Consider the following 20094-nt stretch of genomic DNA (forward strand, 5'->3'; position numbering starts at 1 on the left):
AAGACAAAGTCCAATCCAAACTAGATAAATCTGACGAGTTAGCTACAAACAGGGGCACACGACTTAATAACATGCAGTTTTGATGTAATGATGTATTTGGTATTTTATTAGGATCCCCATTTGCTGTTGCAAAAGCAGCAGCTACTCTTCCTGGGGTCCACACAAAACATGAAATATAATTCAGAATGACTTAATACAGAACATCATTGGACAAGAACAGCTCAAGGACAGAACTACATACATTCTTTTTAAAGGCACACGTAGCCTACATGTCAATGCATACACACAAACTATCTTGGTCAAATAGGGGAGAGGTGTTGTGCCGTGAGGTGTTGCTTTATCTGTTTTTTGAAACCAAGTTTGCTGTTTATTTGAGCAATATGAGATGGAAGGAAGTTCCATGCATTAAGGGCTCTATATAATACTGTACGTTTTCTTGAAAGAATAAAAATAAAACGGAGAGGATGCATGTTTTGGAATATATTTTTTCTTCCTTCTTTTACTCTGTCATTTAGGTTAGTATTGTTGAGTAACTACAATGCTATTGATCAGTCCTCAGTTTTCTCCTTTCACAGCGATTAAACTCTTGTTTTTTTTCTGGCTGGATTGGGGACGGTGTCAGCTGGGATGCTACCTGAAGGAGTTCAGGTGAGGTACTGATAAATTGCATGGTGTGTTTATTTGTTGATCTGTTATTGCATTGTGTATGGGCGTGTACTGTATTGTGTTTTAGTGTAGTGCATGGTATGTTTATGTATTGTATTGTGTGTATGAATATTGATCTATTGCATTGTCTACTGGTCTATCTAGTAGTGTATTGTGTGTTGGTGTGTACACTGCATTGTGTGTCAGTTTATTACAGGGCTCTCCAACCCTGCTCCTTGAGAGCTACCATCCTGTAGGTTTTCATTCCAACCCTAATCCCTAACACTAATCTAGTGCACCTATTTCTAATAATTTGTTGGTTTCAAATATGAATCAGGTTAGTTACATCTGGAGTTGGAGTGACAGGAGGGTAGCTCTCCAGGAACAGGGTTGAAGAACCCTGGTCTAATGCATGTTATGTTGGTGTGTTCAACTGTGGGTGTGTTGTTGTGGCAGCATTGGGAGGTGTTCCAGAGTCACAGAGATCTTCATCCTGGTGCCAGTTGCTGTGGAATAACAGCCTCCACTCTTCTGGGAAGGCTTTCCACTAGACATTGGAACATTGCTGAAGGGACTTGCTTCCATTCAGCCACAAAAGCATTAGTGATGTCGGGCACTGATGTTGGGTGATTAGGCCTGGCTCGCAGTCAGCATTCCAATTCATCCCAAAGGTGTTTGTTTGGGTTGAGGCTGGGGCTCTGTGCAGGCCAGTCAAGTTCTTCCACACCGATCTCGACAAACCATTTCTGTATGGACCTCGCTTTGTGCACAGGGGCATTGTCATGCTGAAACAGGAAAGGGCCTTCCCCAAACTGTTGCCACAAAGTTGGAAGCTCAGAATCATCTATAATGTAATTGTATGCTGTAGCATTAAGATTTCCCTTCACAGGAACTAAGGGGCCTGGCCCGAACCATGAAAAACAGCCCCAGACCATTATTCCTCCTCCACCAAACTTTACAGCTGGCACTATGCATTGGAGCAGGCAGCGTTCTCCTGTTATCTGCCAAACCCAGATTCATCCGTCGGGCTGTCAGATGGTGAAGCGTTTTTCATCACTCCAGAGAACGCGTTGACATTGCGCATGGTGATCTTAGGCTTGTGTGCGGCTGCTCGGCCATGGAAACACATTTCATGAAGCACCCGACGAACAGTTCTTGTACTGACATTGCTTCCAGAGGCAGTCTGGAACTCGGTAGCGAGTGTTGCAACCGAGGAAAGACGTTTTTTATGCACTACGCGCCTCACGCGTGGTCCCGTTCTATGAACTTGTGTGGCCTACCACTTAAACGGCTGACCCGTTGTTGCTCCTAGAGGTTTCCACTTTACAGTGACAGCACTTACAGTTGACCGGGGCAACTCTAGCAGGGCAGAAATTTTACGAACTGAGTTGTTGGAATCCTATGACGGTGCGACATTGAAAGTCACTGAGATCTTCAGTAAGGCCATTCGAATGCCAATGTTCAGCTATGGAGATTGCATGGCTGTGTGCTCGGTTTTATACACCTGTCAGCAATGGGTGTGGCTGAAATAGCCAAATACACTAATTTGAAGGGGTGTCCATATACTTTTGTGCATATGTAGTATACCATTCTGACCTTGGGAGGCCCAGGTTGTAAGTTACAGCTCTAACACGAACACCAACACTAGTTTAAAAACACCATTTATTCCTATCCTCACATCACCTCATTGTCTGACATAGGTTCATGCATGCCAATTCCTCCCTGCAATAAGGCCCTCTTCACTAGCATCTTAGTGTGAGACTGCAGTTGCTATAGGGAAGGTGCGTCTTTCTACATACCACGTCCTCTCTATCACGGGGGCACGTGTGTATCCATGAATCATTATTACTAATGACTATTTACCATAGTCAAAAGCTTGCATGCTCTTTCTGTCTATGGGACACAGAATATTCAGCAAAGAGACCACAGGATACAACTAAAACTGTAGGTTTCTTCCATATTAGAGACCTTTTGGTTGCTAAATAATTTGATGACTCAAATAAAACCAATGCTTAAAATCTGAGAGACCGACCAGACTCTGTAGAGCTTGTGATCAAGGACAGTCAAATCAATTATTCATGTGGTTTTATATTTTGAATGCTGGTTAGGGAAAGTTGTACAACTGATTGCCTTCAACCGAGATGTGTTTTCCACATATAACCCAACCCCTCTGAATCAGAGGGGTGGGTTAACTGCCTTGCTCAGCAGCAGAACAACAGATTTTTACCTTGTCAGCTCAGGGATTCGATCCAGCAACCTTTCAGTTACTGGCCAAATTCTCTAACCACTAGGCTACCTGCCGCCCCTAGGTTACTTCCTGATTGGTCCAGATCCCAGACACATATAAACTCTATTTCAACAATTTCAACGTCACCATCTGTGTTTACAGGTTCTTAATTTTAATTTACCACTGGATATAAGGGGAAGTGAATAATGCCACTGAAGGCTATTTCGTCCCCTGTGCCTTCCCCCAGTCTGCTGCTTCTCCCAGCTGGAACCACATTGCTTTCATTTGTGCACCTCTTTGCTCCTCAATTCATGCACCTTGGTTGGAGAGCCATGCAACTCTGAATAGTTGACTGAACCACACTCGACTGTGTCCTCCCAGGGATGATCGTCGTGGGAGTGATCATCGGCTCCAAGAGGATAGGCATCAACTCAGACAATGTGGCCACTCCCACCGCTGCCAGCTTCGGTGACCTCATCACCCTGGCCTGCCTCCCCTTGAGAGGGGCAGTGAGAAAGAGAGAGAGTTTTAGGTCACTAGGGGGCAGTCTGGCCCATTTACTGGAGAGTCATAGCTACATTTATGGCTCTGACACTAGTCTGTCTGGCTATCAACTGTGTTTATTTAGCAAGTATGTCTGCTCCTCTCTGTCTCCACAGAGTATTATCCCTATGTGGCGTACCTGGGGTGTCTGATCTGCCTCTGCCTGACCCATCTGTGGGTGGTCGTCTCCTTCAGAAACCCAGACAGTTGCATCCTACTCTACACAGGCTGGGAACCAATCATCACTGCCATGGTCATCAGCAGGTCTGCTACCCTGTTCCGTGCCCCTGAAGTCCAGTCACAGCATTGGAATCTTGTGAACTTCATGGAAATACTTATTATAATTATAATTTGTTTCCTCTCTAGTATCAGAGGATACTAGATCGGAACATCGGAGCATCCTGAACACAACTGTATAAGACCCGAGCATGGCGGGAATGATAGTCTACACGCCAGTTATGAATAGTAAGACGGGGAGCTGGGTTTTTAGGAGCACACATTCAGGATCCTTCAAGAAAATGGTACGTCATAATGCATATGATCATTGTGTCTCTCCTCCTCATCTCAATCTAGGTTGTTGGGGGGAACTTGGTTGCCAACTGGTCCAGTCGTATCACCACTGATCTGCAGGCAGGTGCCTGAGGATCGAAGGAGCTGCTACAACCCCTGCAGGACCTTTTGTGGCTCAGGTAATGACACACACATGACCAATCCCTTTAACATGCATGTGAACACAAAATTAATTAAATCTTCTGTTGTCAGTGTATTTTACCTGTCAGTTTAACTATCTATACCTCTCTGACAAGAGCCAATCATCGCTCTGCCCAGGTGCTGCTCCTGTCTATCACCTTCTTAGCTGCAGCTTTTCTACAGGTAAACCATAAAGCAAGAGAGATCAGTTAGGCCAATTCATGTGTCTCAGTAGTCATAAGTGGGTTATTTCTCCTCTGCTCCTTTATTAACACTGATACGGAGTATACCAAACATTAAGAACACCTGCTCTTTCCATGACATAGACTGACCAGGTGAAAGCTACTGCATGAGCCCTTATGGATGTCACTTGTTAAATCCACTCCAAATCAGTATAGTTGCAAATTATTTTTAAGCCTTTTGAGACATGGAATGTGTATGTGTGCCGTTCAGAGGGTGAATGGGGAAGACAAAAGATTTAAGTGCCTTTGAACAGGGTATGGTAGTAGGTGCCAGGCACACTGGTTTGAGTGTGTCAAGAACTGCAATGATGCTGGGTTTTTCACGCTCAACGGTTTCCCTTGTGTATCAAGAATGGTCCACCAGCCAATGGACATCTAGCCAACTTGACACAACTGTGGGAAGCATTGGAGTTAATATGGACCTGCATCCCTGTGGAACGCTTTTGACACCTTGTAGAGTCCATACCCCGACGAACTGAGGCTGTTCTGAGGGCAAAAGGGGGGTGGTCTTAATGTTTGGTAGTCAGTGTATACTATAATAAAGGACTGACTCACTCTTTTTGCCCCTTCCGTATATCTTCCTGTGTTCTCTTCTCTCAGGTCTTCACTCTGCTGTGTCTTGCTGACCGGATGGTCCATTGCCTGTGGTGGACGGGCAAGGACCCAGACAGTTACTCCATCCCCTACCTCACCGCTCTGGGGATCTATTGGGCACGGCCCCCCTCGCTCTGGCCTTCTTCCTGTTCTGGCTCATAGGGGAGCAGGTTCCCACTGGAGACTGACACCCTGGGTGCTTCATCTTATACTATTCTCCTTTGATTCTGCCTGGGTAAAAGTAGGCACGAAACGTAGCAATGCCTTCAAATTATGTAGGCAACTCCACACACAGTTGAGAAATTCTAAACATTCCCTTTACAAGTCAAATGTTTAATACATTTATTTGAATTTATTCAGACGATTGCTTTGTGGTGTTGGTCCTTCTGTTGGTTGAAATTTGAGACAATATCCACAGGAGAGTGTTATTAATCTGACTTCATAATGCGGTTCTCTGCCATTAACAATCAAGATTTGTTTGCTCGTGCACATGATGAAAGTAACCGAAGTCTGCAGGTGTTTACATGGTTTTTCACATGTGCCAGGTTATATACATTTAAACGGCAGTACAGGCGCTCTAAAAAGTCAGATAAACAATACTTTTTTGTGGAGATTTTGTCTCTTTGTTTCGACTGGCTGAAGGACCAACTGCACAGACAACTGGTAAAGTGCAAATACTGAACAAAAATATAAACGCAACATACAATGCAAATGTAAAAGATTTTACTGAGTTAGTTCATATAAGATAATAAGTCAATTTAAATAAATTCATTAGGTCCTAATTTATGGATTTCACGACTGGGAATACAGATGTTTTATATATAATATATATATAATATATATATGACAAAATATATATGACAAAATATATATATATATATATAAAAAATACCATGTATGTATACATTTCTTAAAAGTGAATAAATTCTAAATTACCATACCCTAGTTCTGACAATGTGAGACAATAATATTGCAGTTACTTCCTTCCCTTATGAAAGAGTACAACATACAATGCAGCATAACTGTGGTTATAGTGAAGTATAACTGCTGTCATTCTACATGTACTGTGTCCAAAATTTTAGAGTCAATCTTTTTTTGTTAAGGGTTATATGTGTGACTTGTTTTGCATTGTTTTGTGAGTTGAGAATGAGTCCAACAAACCATCTAGTGAATAAAAAATAAAATATAAAAAACTTGTTCTGCCTCTGCATCTATATGACGAGTAGCCTAATTTTCAGGTACCAGTAGTAGAAGACAGGTCTGGCCTTAACTTCATGTTGTTTTGCAATTATAATATTGACAAAGTTCCAGTGAAACTTTCTGCTTTTCATCAGCAGGTTTTCTTGTCATGGTCCTTAATTTATAAACACAATTTTTCTCCACACAGATATTATATATGGAATAATCGGGATATATTGTATAAAAATACCTCTCTGTTTTTAGAATATTGGTTCCGAAATAATATCCTATTGGTGAGCCAACTGGTAAATGCAGAGGGTCTTTTACTCAGTTATAAAGAATACTTATCACTTTACAAGGTCCCTGGAACACCTAAAGATTTTGCAATTGTTTTAGATGCCATTCCCTCAGATGTTACTTTATTATTCAGGAACATGTCAAGACCTGACCCTCAGAGCCTACCTTCTATTGACCCTGTTGACTCATCAGTAGGAAAGATTTGTTTCTCTTTTGGTCCATTCAACAACAGAGCGATACAATCCTTGTTTCAGCAGGATGTTGTATCTATACCTTATGTCATGCCTTATTGGAATGCATTTATTGCTAATATCTGTTGGAAAAAAGTTTGGATGTTGCCACACACATACCTACTTGTTAACAAAATTAAGGAAGTTTCCTTTAAAATGATTCATAAATATTATCCTGCCAAACACTATATGAAGAAGTTTAAGGAAAACATCAACTCAAATTGCTCCTTTTGTAATGACCACCCAGAAACAGTTTTGCATCTTTTTTGGCATTGTATGCATGTAAGAAAACTGTGGCAAGACATCAGTAGGTTTATAATTGAACACATTTATGAAGATTTTACACTATTGTGGAGAGATGTACTGTTTGGATTCTTTACATACAATAGAAATAAGCGGAATCATTTCTATGTAATTAATTTCATTATTCTTTTGGCCAAATTTCATATACACATATGTAAATTTACAAACAGAAAACCACATTTTCATACCCTACAAAAATAAATTGAACTGTATTTTAAGACGGTTAAATGCTCTACTAACAAAAAAGCTGTTAGAATTGTAAGTATATGCATGTCCCTTAAGGTCCTTGTGTAATTGTAATGTGATATTGTACCCCCTAGCCCCGCCCCCAGGCCCGCCCCCCCCTAGCTCGATTGTCTATTGTTTGTAATCTATGTATGCTTGTGTTCCCTCATGTGCTTTATGTATTGATTTGTTTTGTTTTTTTAAAGAAGAAAAAAAAGTAGAAGACATGTCTATTGGACAGTGAAAACATTGCTCCCCTAGCGGCAGAGTGAGATAGAGATTTTGGGACTGGTTCTCTCGCAGCCATTTTCTGTCCAACCACACGGCCGTTTAGAGAAGCTAACCAACCAGGGCAGTATCGGAGGTTTGTGGCTGGCTCCGGCCAATGATTGCTATCCGATTTCGCTTTACCTCGAATCGAAATCTCCGCATTTGACTGTTTCTTTTTATTTGATGGTAGTGTGCATGGGAATTAGCAGCGGGAAAGTAGAAATTAAGACGGCGAGTTGTTAAATTACAGGACTCGCTAGTAAATGGTTTCTCACGCACAGGCCCTCCAAACAAAGACTAGCTCAGACAATTCCTAAAATCATCTGTCAAATGTAGCTATGGTAATTGGCTATGTTAGGCATGGTGGTCGAACAGGTGAAGTCGACGGGACATCTTGAATATTGTTTAAACATGAAGAATTTTTCCAAATCGTGAGTTACTAATCGATTTACCAATGGCCATTTAAATGGTGCGCTTTTTGATTTAGTATGAATGTGAGTTGGCTAGTACGAGCTAACATTAACGTTAGCTCTCCTTCCCATCCAGCTAGCGCATCTTGTTATCATAGCTAGCTAACGTTAGCTAGGTATCTAATGTTATCTTAAGTAGAAATGCTAACTGTTCTGTATCCGCGTATTTACCTCGACCTCAATGCCGTCTCTGGGTTTTTGGCAAGTTCGCTTCGTCGACATAAGCCAGTTAACGTTATACTCGCCACTACTAGCCAACCAGCCATTGTATTTCCCCTCTGTTGTCAGTCAACGCGGGAACAAAGACAATGTTGCAGCGCTCTGGAACAACTAGTGTTAGCTAGACTCTAGCTGGGTAGTGAAAGCGGCTTATAGATTCATGACCGTCCATGCCTGAACTAGTAACAAATCGTAGTTTTATGCAACTGTATGTTAGATTCTCCATTCCATGCTAATGTGAATGTACTCTGTTTTAGCCGCGACTAGACAGCGGTGCTCACAGATGGAATGAGACCGGATATTTCACCGGATGTATAAATGTGAAGCATCCGCTTGGCGTTTCCACTCCAATAACGGGGGGATGGCCGGTGTGGTGCCGAAAATCACCACCCTACCAGAACCCACTCCCTTCTAATTTTCTTAATTTTGTGGCTAGAGTCAAATACTTTATATATAGAACAAACTTCACGTTAGGAAAGGCAACCGAAATTAATAATGAATGTACGTGTGTTATATTAAACAGAGGGAGTGAAATGTTGGCAAGCAATAAATGGCTGAATTATTATCCTTACACTTTCAAAAATACTAGTCGAGTAAGGCATGGGAGAGATGACACATTTGGGCAAAGAGATTTAATTATAGACTAATCAGTAGCAGATTTAGGTTGGAGCGACATGGGCAGCTGCCCAGGGTGGCAATTTACCTGGCCCCACCCGCACATGGGCGCCCCCGGGTGTGGGTGGGTTCGCCCAGGGCGCCATACAAGCTAGAACCACCACATAAACTTGAAACAAATAGCCAAACTGAAAACTGCAGGCAAAAAAATGCTTTCTGCTACTAAGATCAGTGAAATGTGGGATAAAATGACAACGGAGTGAAGAGCAGAAATCTCAACTAGCAATCAAAACGCAGCATTGAAGAACGTGAAGGGGGGGGATTCTGGCAGTGGGAGATTCTGCTAATGTTCTAATCGATTAAACATTCGATCTCAATACAGTTTCCTTAACGCAACCAAAATATGTTACTTACGGAGTGAACTATGTTTTGTAGACTTTACCCCTTTTCAAAGATTTAAAAAGTTGCGTTGTTTGGAATGCAAAGGCAAATTGAGTTATTTCACATGCATTCCCGAAGAGAAATATGCAAATGTTCACTAGAATGCGCCAATAGGATCTCGCTAGTTCGTGCTTGACTCTGCCCACCTTGCTTGTTCTGTCCACTGACTGTCCATTTCAAACGACAGGCTGTGGTCTATCTTATAGATAGACTAGATTATACAAATCTTTGGCTACAACAACCTATGCTTTCTTCTTTGGTATCATTGCGTTCGCACATTTTGTTTGTACATGCAGCCACCTACTGTGCTGTAGTGTATGTTCAATCACGTTACATTTGTGATATAAAAAGGAAGGGGGATTAAAAATCCAATACCCCATTCCAGCACTATGCAAACAGCCTGGGAGGAGGAGACACCACCACTCAACGCACCCTGTAACTCTTCTGAAGTCAAATCTCATAAACAGTACAAGTCAAAAGTTTGGACACACCTACTCATTCTCAGGGTTTTTCTTTATTAAAAAAATACATTTTCAACATTGTAGAATAGTGAAGACATCAAAGCTATGAAATAACACATGGAATCATGTGGTAACCAAAAAAGTGTTAAACAAATCAAAATATATTTTATATTTGAGATTTTTCAAAGTAGCCACCATTTGCCTTGATGACAGCTTTGCACACTCTTGGCATTCTCTCAACCAGCTTCATGAGGAATGCTTTTCCAACCGTCTTGAAGGAGTTCCGACATATGCTGAGCACTTGTTGACTGCTTTTCCTTCACTTTGTGGTCTAACACATCCCAAACCATCTCAATTGGGTTGAGGTTGAGGGATTATGGAGGCCAAGTCATCTGATGCAGCGCTCCGTCATTCCTTGGTCAAATAGCCTTTACACAGCCGGAAGGTTTGTTGGGTCATTGTCCTGTTTAAAAACAAATTATAGTCCCAGTAAGCGCAAACCAGCTGGGATGGTGTATCACTGGAGAATGCTGTGATAGTCATGCTGGTTAAGTGTGCCTTAAATTCTAAATAAATGACTGACCGTGTCACCAGCAAAGCACCATCACACCACCTCCTCCATGCTTCACGGTGGGAACCACACATCTGTTCAGAGATCATCTGTTCATCTATTCTACTTCTCACAAAGACATGGCAGTTCGAACCAAAAATCTCAAATCTGGACTCATCAGACCAAAGGACAGATTTCCACCGGTCTAAGGTCCATTCATCGTGTTCCTTGGCCCAAGCAAGTGGTGTCCTTTTTAATAGTGGTTTCTTTGCACCAATTTGACCATGAAGGCCTGATTCTTCTGAACAGTTGATGTTGAGATGTGACTGTTACTTGAACACTGAAGCATTTATTTGGGCTGTGATTTCTGAGGCTGGTAACTCGAATGAAATTATCCTCTGCAGCAGAGGTAACTCTGGGTCTTCCTTTCCTGTGGCAGTACTCATGAGCCAGTTTCATCATAGCACTTGATGTTTTTTGCGACTGCACTTGAAGAAACGTTCTTGACATTTTCCGTATTGACTGAACTTCGTTTTAATGTAATGATGGACTGTCATTTTTCTTTTCTTATTTGAGCTGTTCTTGTCATAATATGTACTTGGTATTTTACCAAATAGGGCTATGTTCTGTATACCACCCCTATCTTGTTACAACAGAACTGATTGGCTCAAACGCATTAAAAAGGAAAGAAATTCCACTAACTTTTAACAAGGCACACCTGGTAATTGAAATGCATTCCAGGTGACTACCTCATGAAGCTGGTTGAGAGAATGCCACGAGTGTGCAAAGCTTTCAAGGCAAAGGGTGGCTACTTTGAAGAATCTCAAATATAAAATACATTTTTATTTAACACTTTTTTGGTTACTACATGATGTACTACTATATGTGTTATTTCATAGTTTTGATGTCTTCACTATTCTACAATGTAGAAAATAGTAAAAAATAAAGAACAACCCATGACGTGCTGTTTAGTTGGTGTTTCCTAACTTTTGACTGGTACTGTACCTAATACTTATCTGCAGCTACCACCACCTCTATTTTCTTTGATTTAAGTTCCATTGCTGCGGTACAATTGATAAGCCATTGCTATGAACGATAAGAAGCCAAACTTACTGAAGAATAAATCACTCGTTGGCCTATCCCTTTGTGCTGGCACAAATCTACTTGCACCCTTGACCCATCCTTTAATTTCTTCACTGCCTCAGCATACGACACCTTCTAAACTACTCTGACTCTAGCCACCTCAACCTATCTGTCTCGCACCGGACACTTCCGATCCCCAGCCTCATGGGCACCCCCTACAGTTGACACACACAACTTCATCCACCGAAACTACACAATCCTCTATCCCATGCCTTCCTGCACACTTCCCACATTTTGGAAACTCCCTCCTACAAACTGCTGCTACATGACCATAAATGTTGCACCTGAAACAGCTCAGTAGATTCGGCACAAAAGCTCTAACAGGATAACAGATATCCTAATATGACTTTGTCAGGTCGAGACTCTGACACCTCATAAGGACTGCCGGTGGCTCCTCTGTTTCACCACCCTCCCCACCGGGTTTGCGTCGCACCAAACAGCGCGGGCATCGCACCAAACAGTGTGCAAATTCCAAGGATCTTGTAATTGCTCCACCTTCACACTTAACACTACCCCAGTAATCCCTGCTTTCGATACCCTGTTCCTAAGATCAAAGTAAGAAACAGATCTTGACCCAAGTTGTATGACAATGAGCGCCTGCTCCCTCTGATTAGAAGAAACAAACAAATATCACAAGTCCACTACAGTTTACGTTCACTGATTCAACTGCACAAAACTAGTTTCTCACCCACCCTGAAGCCACATGGATCAGCCCAAGGGAAAGGTCCACTTTCTCCAAAAACCTCCTGCTGGACCAGATTCTTCTTTATCATGTCCAACGATGCTAAGCTCGGGTTCCAAGCCCTTCAGAACACCTTCCACCTCACTTAACTTAACCTCATGCACTTCTATTGCCCCTACAGAACTCGGTCTGGCACACGGCTCATTCTGTTTGCACTTCACAACACCACTCTTCTTCCACAGCCCCTTCATTGTTATCGCCGTCTTCCTCAGATTGAAATCCAACCTCTGCTTTCTTCATTCTCTTCCTCTTTTTATGCCTCCATTCCTCCTCAGAAATTCATGTTTCTGTGTCCATGCCCCAATATTCCTGATCTTGTTCCATGATTCCCATGTAGCACCATTTTGCTCCGGACCACTTGTTTCATGCCAGCTAACAACCGCAAGATGTCCTTCGTCTGAAAAAAAAAATGCTTCCCAGGCGACTAACGTGCTTTCAGTTTTTGATTGGCTATTTGGATAGTTAATCCAGCCAGTGATTGGTTAATGTAGCTAAAACAGAAACAGGTTAGAATACACAGTCAACCCATATTGTTGTAGACCCTAATCCATTCATGGGAAATATCTGCAGACCGCGTTTTCTACATGCTGCGCCCACTACGTGTCACTTACTACATGTCACGCCCACTGCTATTGAGGCTGTTATCTAGCTAGGACACTTGCACACACTGTCCTTTGCCGCAGTTATTTTAACATTACGACGAGGGTAATCACAACCCGGTAGTGCCACGCGGAAGTTGAGTTGTCAACATTAGCTAGTTACTTCCCCCATCGTAACGTTAACAGAACTGCGGGAAAGCAGTGCTTAGCAGGTGGGGGCGAAAGACCCTGTACCGGTGTCCCCTAGCCTCGCTAGCTAGAAGCTTCCTTTGGTGTTTTTTTTTTTGGTGGTTGGCATTGGTGCATTACTGCAAGCTACTGTGCTGGAGTGTGGCCCAGAGACAGAGCTAGCAGCCTCAATGGCAGTGGACACGGCTTGTGTCGTGGAAATATTCAGTCAATAATATTTCTGAAATACCAGAGCCAGTGAGTTCAAATAGACTTTATTATAAAGTAACACAGAGCTGGTTCATGAAGTAATGTAATATAAGCAGAGCTGGTTCATGAAGTAATGTAATATAAGCAGAGCTGGTTCATGAAGTAATGTAATATAAGCAGAGCTGGTTCATGGAAGTAATGTAATATAAGCAGAGCTGGTTCATGGAAGTAATGTAATATAAGCCGAGCTGGTTCATGAAGTAATGTAATATAAGCTGAGCTGGTTCATGAAGTAATGTTATATAAGCCGAGCTGGATCATGAAGCAACTGCCTTTCCAGCCTTGGCACACTCTTTTTATACAGGTTTCATCCTTACGTCACACACATAGTAACTCCTCTTCATGTTAATGATTCATCCCCTCTGGCATTTAGCCATCATTATCTTCTTGCCTTGCATTAATTTTAGCTTGGTTTCACATTAGGTCATAGATTCCATTGGTGGCGTAACCACAGCGACGGTAAACATTAGGCCATAGCAATGGTTTTAAAATAAACAGACATGCAGACTCCCAAGACGGGTGCATGTCTAATGGTGCCTAATGACCTAGACACACACACACACACAGAGTGCACTTATTCTTACTACTCTAAGATGTCACACATGTACTGAAAAGTTCCCAATACTTGTAGTTATATATATATATATATATATATATATATATATATATATATATATATATATATACAGTGCCTTGCGAAAGTATTCGGCCCCTTGAACTTTGCGACCTTTTGCCACATTTCAGGCTTCAAACATAAAGATATAAAACTGTATTTTTTGTGAAGAATCAACAAGTGGGACACAATCATGAAGTGGAATGACATTTATTGGATATTTCAAACTTTTTTAACAAATCAAAAACTGAAAAATTGGGCGTGCAAAATTATTCAGCCCCCTTAAGTTAATACTTTGTAACGCCACCTTTTGCTGCGATTACAGCTGTAAGTCGCTTGGGGTATGTCTCTATCAGTTTTGCACATCGAGAGACTGAAATTTTTTCCCATTCCTCCTTGCAAAACAGCTTGAGCTCAGTGAGGTTGGATGGAGAGCATTTGTTAACAGCAGTTTTCAGTTTTCAGCAGTTCTTTCCACAGATTCTCGATTGGATTCAGGTCTGGACTTTGACTTGGCCATTCTAACACCTGGATATGTTTATTTTTGAACCATTCCATTGTAGATTTTGCTTTATGTTTTGGATCATTGTCTTGTTGGAAGACAAATCTCCGTCCCAGTCTCAGGTCTTTTGCAGACTCCATCAGGTTTTCTTCCAGAATGGTCCTGTATTTGGCTCCATCCATCTTCCCATCAATTTTAACCATCTTCCCTGTCCCTGCTGAAGAAAAGCAGGCCCAAACCATGATGCTGCCACCACCATGTTTGACAGTGGGGATGGTGTGTGATGGGTGATGAGCTGTGTTGCTTTTACGCCAAACATAACGTTTTGCATTGTTGCCAAAAAGTTCAATTTTGGTTTCATCTGACCAGAGCACCTTCTTCCACATGTTTGGTGTGTCTCCCAGGTGGCTTGTGGCAAACTTTAAACAACACTTTTTATGGATATCTTTAAGAAATGGCTTTCTTCTTGCCACTCTTCCATAAAGGCCAGATTTGTGCAATATACGACTGATTGTTGTCCTATGGACAGAGTCTCCCACCTCAGCTGTAGATCTCTGCAGTTCATCCATAGTGATCATGGGCCTCTTGGCTGCATCTATGATCAGTCTTCTCCTTGTATGAGCTGAGAAGTTTAGAGGGATGGCCAGGTCTTGGTAGATTTGCAGTGGTCTGATACTCCTTCCATTTCAATATTATCGCTTGCACAGTGCTCCTTGGGATGTTTAAAGCTTGGGAAATCTTTTTGTATCCAAATCCGGCTTTAAACTTCTTCACAACAGTATCTCGGACCTGCCTGGTGTGTTCCTTGTTCTTCATGATGCTCTCTGCGCTTTTAACGGACCTCTGAGACTATCACAGTGCAGGTGCATTTATACGGAGACTTGATTACACAGAGGTGGATTGTATTTATCATCATTAGTCATTTAGGTCAACATTGGATCATTCAGAGATCATTCAGAGAACTTCTGGAGAGAGTTTGCTGCACTGAAAGTAAAGGGGCTGAATAATTTTGCACACCCAATTTTTCAGTTTTTGATTTGTTAAAAAAGTTTGAAATATCCAATAAATGTCGTTCCACTTCATGATTGTGTCCCACTTGTTGATGATTCTTCACAAAAAAATACAGTTTTATATCTTTATGTTTGAAGCCTGAAATGTGGCAAAAGGTCGCAAAGTTCAAGGGGGCCGAATACTTTCGCAAGGCACTGTATATAGTGGGCACTACAAATAACTGAGTTATAACTTCTGTCTGTTTACAGATGGACGGCGACAGTTCAACCACCGACGCCTCTCAGTTGGGAATGTCAGGGGAGTACATGGCAGGAAGCCACTACGTTCTTCAATCACAGGACGGTAGGTGGTGGAACCTCACAGACTAAGCACCCCTAATCAGCAACACCCTCTTTTCTGACATCCACAATCCCTTGGTCATAATAACTTGGGTGCCCAATGATGCTGGACACAATCAGAGCACCCCTATATAAACATAAAGATACTGACATGGCACTACCACCTTTCACAATCCCAAAGATGCTTTACAAATAACCAGGCTTACATACTGTAGTAATCATAAATTATCAGGCTTGACATGAACCAAGTCACATGTATATTTTTATCTAGATACAAGTAGAGAAGATTTGTATAGGCACAATGTGGTGTTGAATAGGGATCTAACATGCCCCTCTCCCTGATAGATGATGGGGATGAGAGCCTGCATGACCATGAGGAAGGCAACGGCAGCAAGGAAAACTTCCGTGAGCAGGACATCTACCTCCCCATCGCTAACGTGGCTCGCATCATGAAGAACGCTGTCCCACAGACAGGAAAGGTATGGATTCAAATCAAATGTTGTTTATCACGTGGCGAATACAGCTGGTGTAGACTTTACAGTGAAATGCTTGCTTACGAACCTTCCCAACGATGCAGAGGTTACAAAATAAAATAGTAACTAACACGAGGAATAGAATACAGAGGAATGGAGGAAGTACCAGATCAATGTGCAGAGGTACATGAGGTAGATATGCACATGAAGGCAAGGTAGTGACTAGGCATTCAGATAGATCATAAGAGTCAAATGGAAACAGTAGCAGCAGCAAATTATGAGTGTAAAAGTGTGTGTGTGTGTGTGTGTGTGTGTGTATATATATATGTATGTTTGTGTTGTGTCTTAGGGTTGGGTGGTATACCGTATTTTACGATATAATGGTATTGATGCACGGCCCGGTGTGGTGGAATATTCTAATCAAGTTTGAGAGACTTTGTCATTTCTTTAAACAATCATCTTTGTCAACCTCTAGTGACTCCCCATCCCGGGTCTGGGAGCGTAATCATCGACTGACACTAATTAGCATAACGCGACAGACATAAATATTCCTAGAAAATATTCCTATTCATGAAAATCACAAGTGAAATATATTGAGACACAGCTTAGCCTTTTGTTAATCACCCTGCCATCTCAGATTTTCAAAATATGCTTTACAGCCAAAGCTAGACAAGCATTTGTGTTAAGTTTATCGATAGCCTAGCATAGCATTTTGTCCAGCTAGCAGCAGGTAACTTGGTCATCAGAAAAGCAATCAAATTAAATCGTTTTCCTTTGATGAGCTTCGGATGTTTTCACTCATGAGACTCCTAGTTAGATAGCCAATGTTCCTTTTCCCCAAAAATATTATTTTTGTAGGCAAAATAGCTCCGTTTGTTCTTCACGTTTGGCTGAGAAATCGCCCGGAAATTGCAGTCACGAAAACGCCAAAAAATATTCCAAATTAGCTCCATAATATCGACAGAAACATGGCTAACGTTGTTTATAATCAATCCTCAAGGTGTTTTTCAAATATCTATTCGATAATATATCCACCGGGACAATTGGTTATCAGTAGGACCGATTGGAATAATGGCTACCTCTGTATTTTACGCGAGAATCACTCTGGGAGCCATCAGGTGACCAGTTGCGCAATGTAGCCGCTTACGGGTATTCTTCAACATAAATGCGTAAATCACAATGCTGTAGACCCCTTGGGGAATACGGAGAAAAAGTAATCTGGTTGATAGCCCATTCACTGCTCAATAGGGACGCATTGGAACGCAGAGCTTTCAAAAGATGAGTCACTTCCGGATTGGATTTTTCTCAGGCTTTCGCCTGCAACATCAGTTCTGTTATACTCACAGACAATATTTTTACAGTTTTGGAAACTTTAGAGTGTTTTCTATCCTAAGCTGTCAATTATATGCAATTCTAGCATCTTGTCCTGACAAAATATCCCATTTACTACGGGAACGTTATTTTTCCAAAAATGAAAATACTGCTTCCTAGTCACAAGGTTAAATATCGATTAATTATTGCAATAATAAAGCTGTTGTCCCCACACTAAAATGTGTTGCCGAGGCTTAACCTTTACAGAAATGCCTTTGTTCTTTATATAGTAGACCTAAAAATGCTTAGTCAAGGCTGGTTCCACACCTCCCATGCAGACCAAGGGGCATCATAAGACACTCTGGGTTCATCCTATCATTATCTGCACTGGGGGCTATTGTCTCAACCCCACCTAGGCTTAGTTTTCCAGATGCCAGGATGATTTTGAGACAAAGAAGGATTATGTTCTACTCCCTCAGGCTCAGTCAGACCTCAGGCTCAGTCAGACCTCAGGCTCAGTCAGACCTCAGGCTCAGTCAGACCTCAGGCTCAGTCAGACCTCAGGCTCAGTCAGACCTCAGGCTCAGTCAGACCTCAGGCTCAGTCAGACCTCAGGCTCAGTCAGACCTCAGGCTCAGTCAGACCTCAGGCTCAGTCAGACCTCAGGCTCAGTCAGACCTCAGGCTCAGTCAGACCTCAGGCTCAGTCAGACCTCAGGCTCAGTCAGACCTCAGGCTCAGTCAGTCAGACCCCAGGCTCAGTCAGACCCCAGGCTCAGTCAGACCCCAGGCTCAGTCAGACCACAGGCTCAGTCAGACCACAGGCTCAGTCAGACCACAGGCTCAGGCTCAGACAGACCACAGTCTCAGTCAGACCACACAGACACTGATGAGAAAGTTCTAAAAACCCTAAAATATTGCATAAAACAACATTGCATAAACAGTATTACTGCATAAACAGTATTATAACATTATCTTGTAATTTTTCTCACACTAGTTTGGGTTTTTACCTTCCCTTCTATAACGGTATTTGAATGTTTGGTTTGTTAAAGGTGATACGCCATGCAAAACATCAGTTTTTATAGTTTACTTGGCTACTGAGTCATCTCTCTCTGCTCTCTCTCTCTCCATGCTGCTTACCACACAGACCTGGCCTCGTCCCCTGTCACTCAATGAGCGCATTTGTTGTTCTTCTTGTGTTCAGTCTGCATGGTGAATGCAGCACATGCAACAATGTTGATGACAACTGTTCGTTTTTACTCTGTTTATTTAGAACCTAACAGACAACTAGGAAAAGCTCAAACCAAGTTTTCACCCAATGGATCAGACAGCTGAACAGTGTGGTTGCAATTCTACCTTTAACTAATCATGAGGAGAGGCAAAATCAATAATCAATAAAGGTAGTACTTTTATTAAAAACGTATTATAATAGGGAGCCTGGTGAGTCACTCCAGACATAGTTCCTCTAACGGTAGCTCAACGGTTCCCCCAAGTTGGGCAAGCAAGCACCTTTGACTGTCGGCCCAGATGATGTATTGTCGATGTCACAAAGTGCTGTACAGAAACCCAGCCTAAAACCCCAAACAGCAAGCAATGCAGCTGTAGAAGCACAGTGGCTAGGAAAAACTCCCTAGAAAGGCCGTAGCCTAGGAAGAAATCTCAAGAGGAACCAGGCTATGAGGGGTGGCCAGTCCTCTTCTGGCTGTACCGGGTGGAGATTATAACAGAACATGTTCATAGATGACCAGCAGGGCCAGAAAATAATAATCACAGTGGTTGTAGAGGGTGCAACAGGTCAGCACCTCCAGGAGTAAATTGGCTTTTCGTATTTGATCATTCAGAGTTAGAGACTGCAGGTGCGGTAGAGAGAAGAGTCCAAAACAGCAGGTCCGGGACAAGGTCGCACGTCCAGTGAACAGGTCAGGGTTCCATAGCTGAACATAGGCAGAACAGTTGAAACTGGAGCAGCAGCATGACCAGGTGGACTGGGGACAGCAAGGAGTGATCAGGCCAGGTAGTCCTGAGGCATGGTCCTAGGGCTCAGGTCCTTTGAGAGAAGAGAGAGAGAGAATTAGAGGGAGCATACTTAATTTCACACAGGTCACCGGATAAGACCGAAATACTCCAGATATCACAGACTGACCCTAGCTCACAGACACACAAAATTATTGCAGCATAAATACTGGAGGCTGAGACAGGAGGGTTCGGGAGACACTGTGGCCCTGTCCGACGATACTCCCGGACAGGGCCAAACAGGCAGGATTTAACCCCATCCACTTTGCCAAGAACAGCCCCCACACCATGAGAGGGATATCTTCAACCTACTACCCTGAGACAAGGCCGAGTGTAGCCCACAAAGATCTCCCCCATAGCATGAACCCGAGGGTGGCACGAACCCGGGGGGGGCGCCAACCCAGACAGGAAAATCACATCAGTGACTCAACCCACTCAAGTGACGCACCCCTCCTAGGGACGGCATGGAAGAGCACCAGTAAGCCAGTGACCTAGCCCCCATAATAGGGTTAGAGGCAGAGCATCCCAGTGGAGAGAGGGGAACCGGCCAGGCAGAGACGGCAAGGGCGGTTTGTCGCTCCAGTGCCTTTCCGTTCACCTTCACACCCCTGGGCCAGACTACACTCAATCATCGGACCTACTGAAGAGATGAGTCTTCAATAAAGACTTAAAGGTTGAGACCGAGTCTGCATCTCTCACATGGATAGGCAG

General features: G+C 42.6%; 1 protein-coding gene and 1 long non-coding RNA gene across 4 annotated transcripts in view; both read left to right on the forward strand.

Moving 5' to 3' along the window:
• Positions 1-2155: 2155 nt before the first annotated feature.
• LOC121840044 lies at positions 2156-5692 on the forward strand. Its single transcript, XR_006079326.1, has 3 exons — positions 2156-3880; positions 3989-4288; positions 4948-5692. It is a non-coding gene; the product is annotated as an uncharacterized LOC121840044 (long non-coding RNA).
• Positions 5693-7383: 1691 nt separating this feature from the next.
• Positions 7384-20094, forward strand: part of LOC112218185 (nuclear transcription factor Y subunit beta) — a 45547-nt gene continuing 32836 nt past the window's right edge. Inside the window, exons 1-3 of one of the 3 annotated variants that reach the window (XR_002948596.2) lie at positions 7384-7539; positions 15498-15591; positions 15933-16066. Coding sequence is in view for 1 of the 3 variants with exons in the window: in XM_024378773.2 (XP_024234541.1) it covers positions 15498-15591; positions 15933-16066 (228 nt within the window). In the remaining 2 variants the exon portion in view is untranslated. The other 2 variants (XM_024378773.2, XR_002948597.2) reach the window with 2 other exon arrangements.

Source organism: Oncorhynchus tshawytscha, linkage group LG19 (assembly GCF_018296145.1).
Source record: "Oncorhynchus tshawytscha isolate Ot180627B linkage group LG19, Otsh_v2.0, whole genome shotgun sequence".
In the NCBI taxonomy this organism is placed as follows: Eukaryota; Metazoa; Chordata; class Actinopteri; order Salmoniformes; family Salmonidae; genus Oncorhynchus; species Oncorhynchus tshawytscha.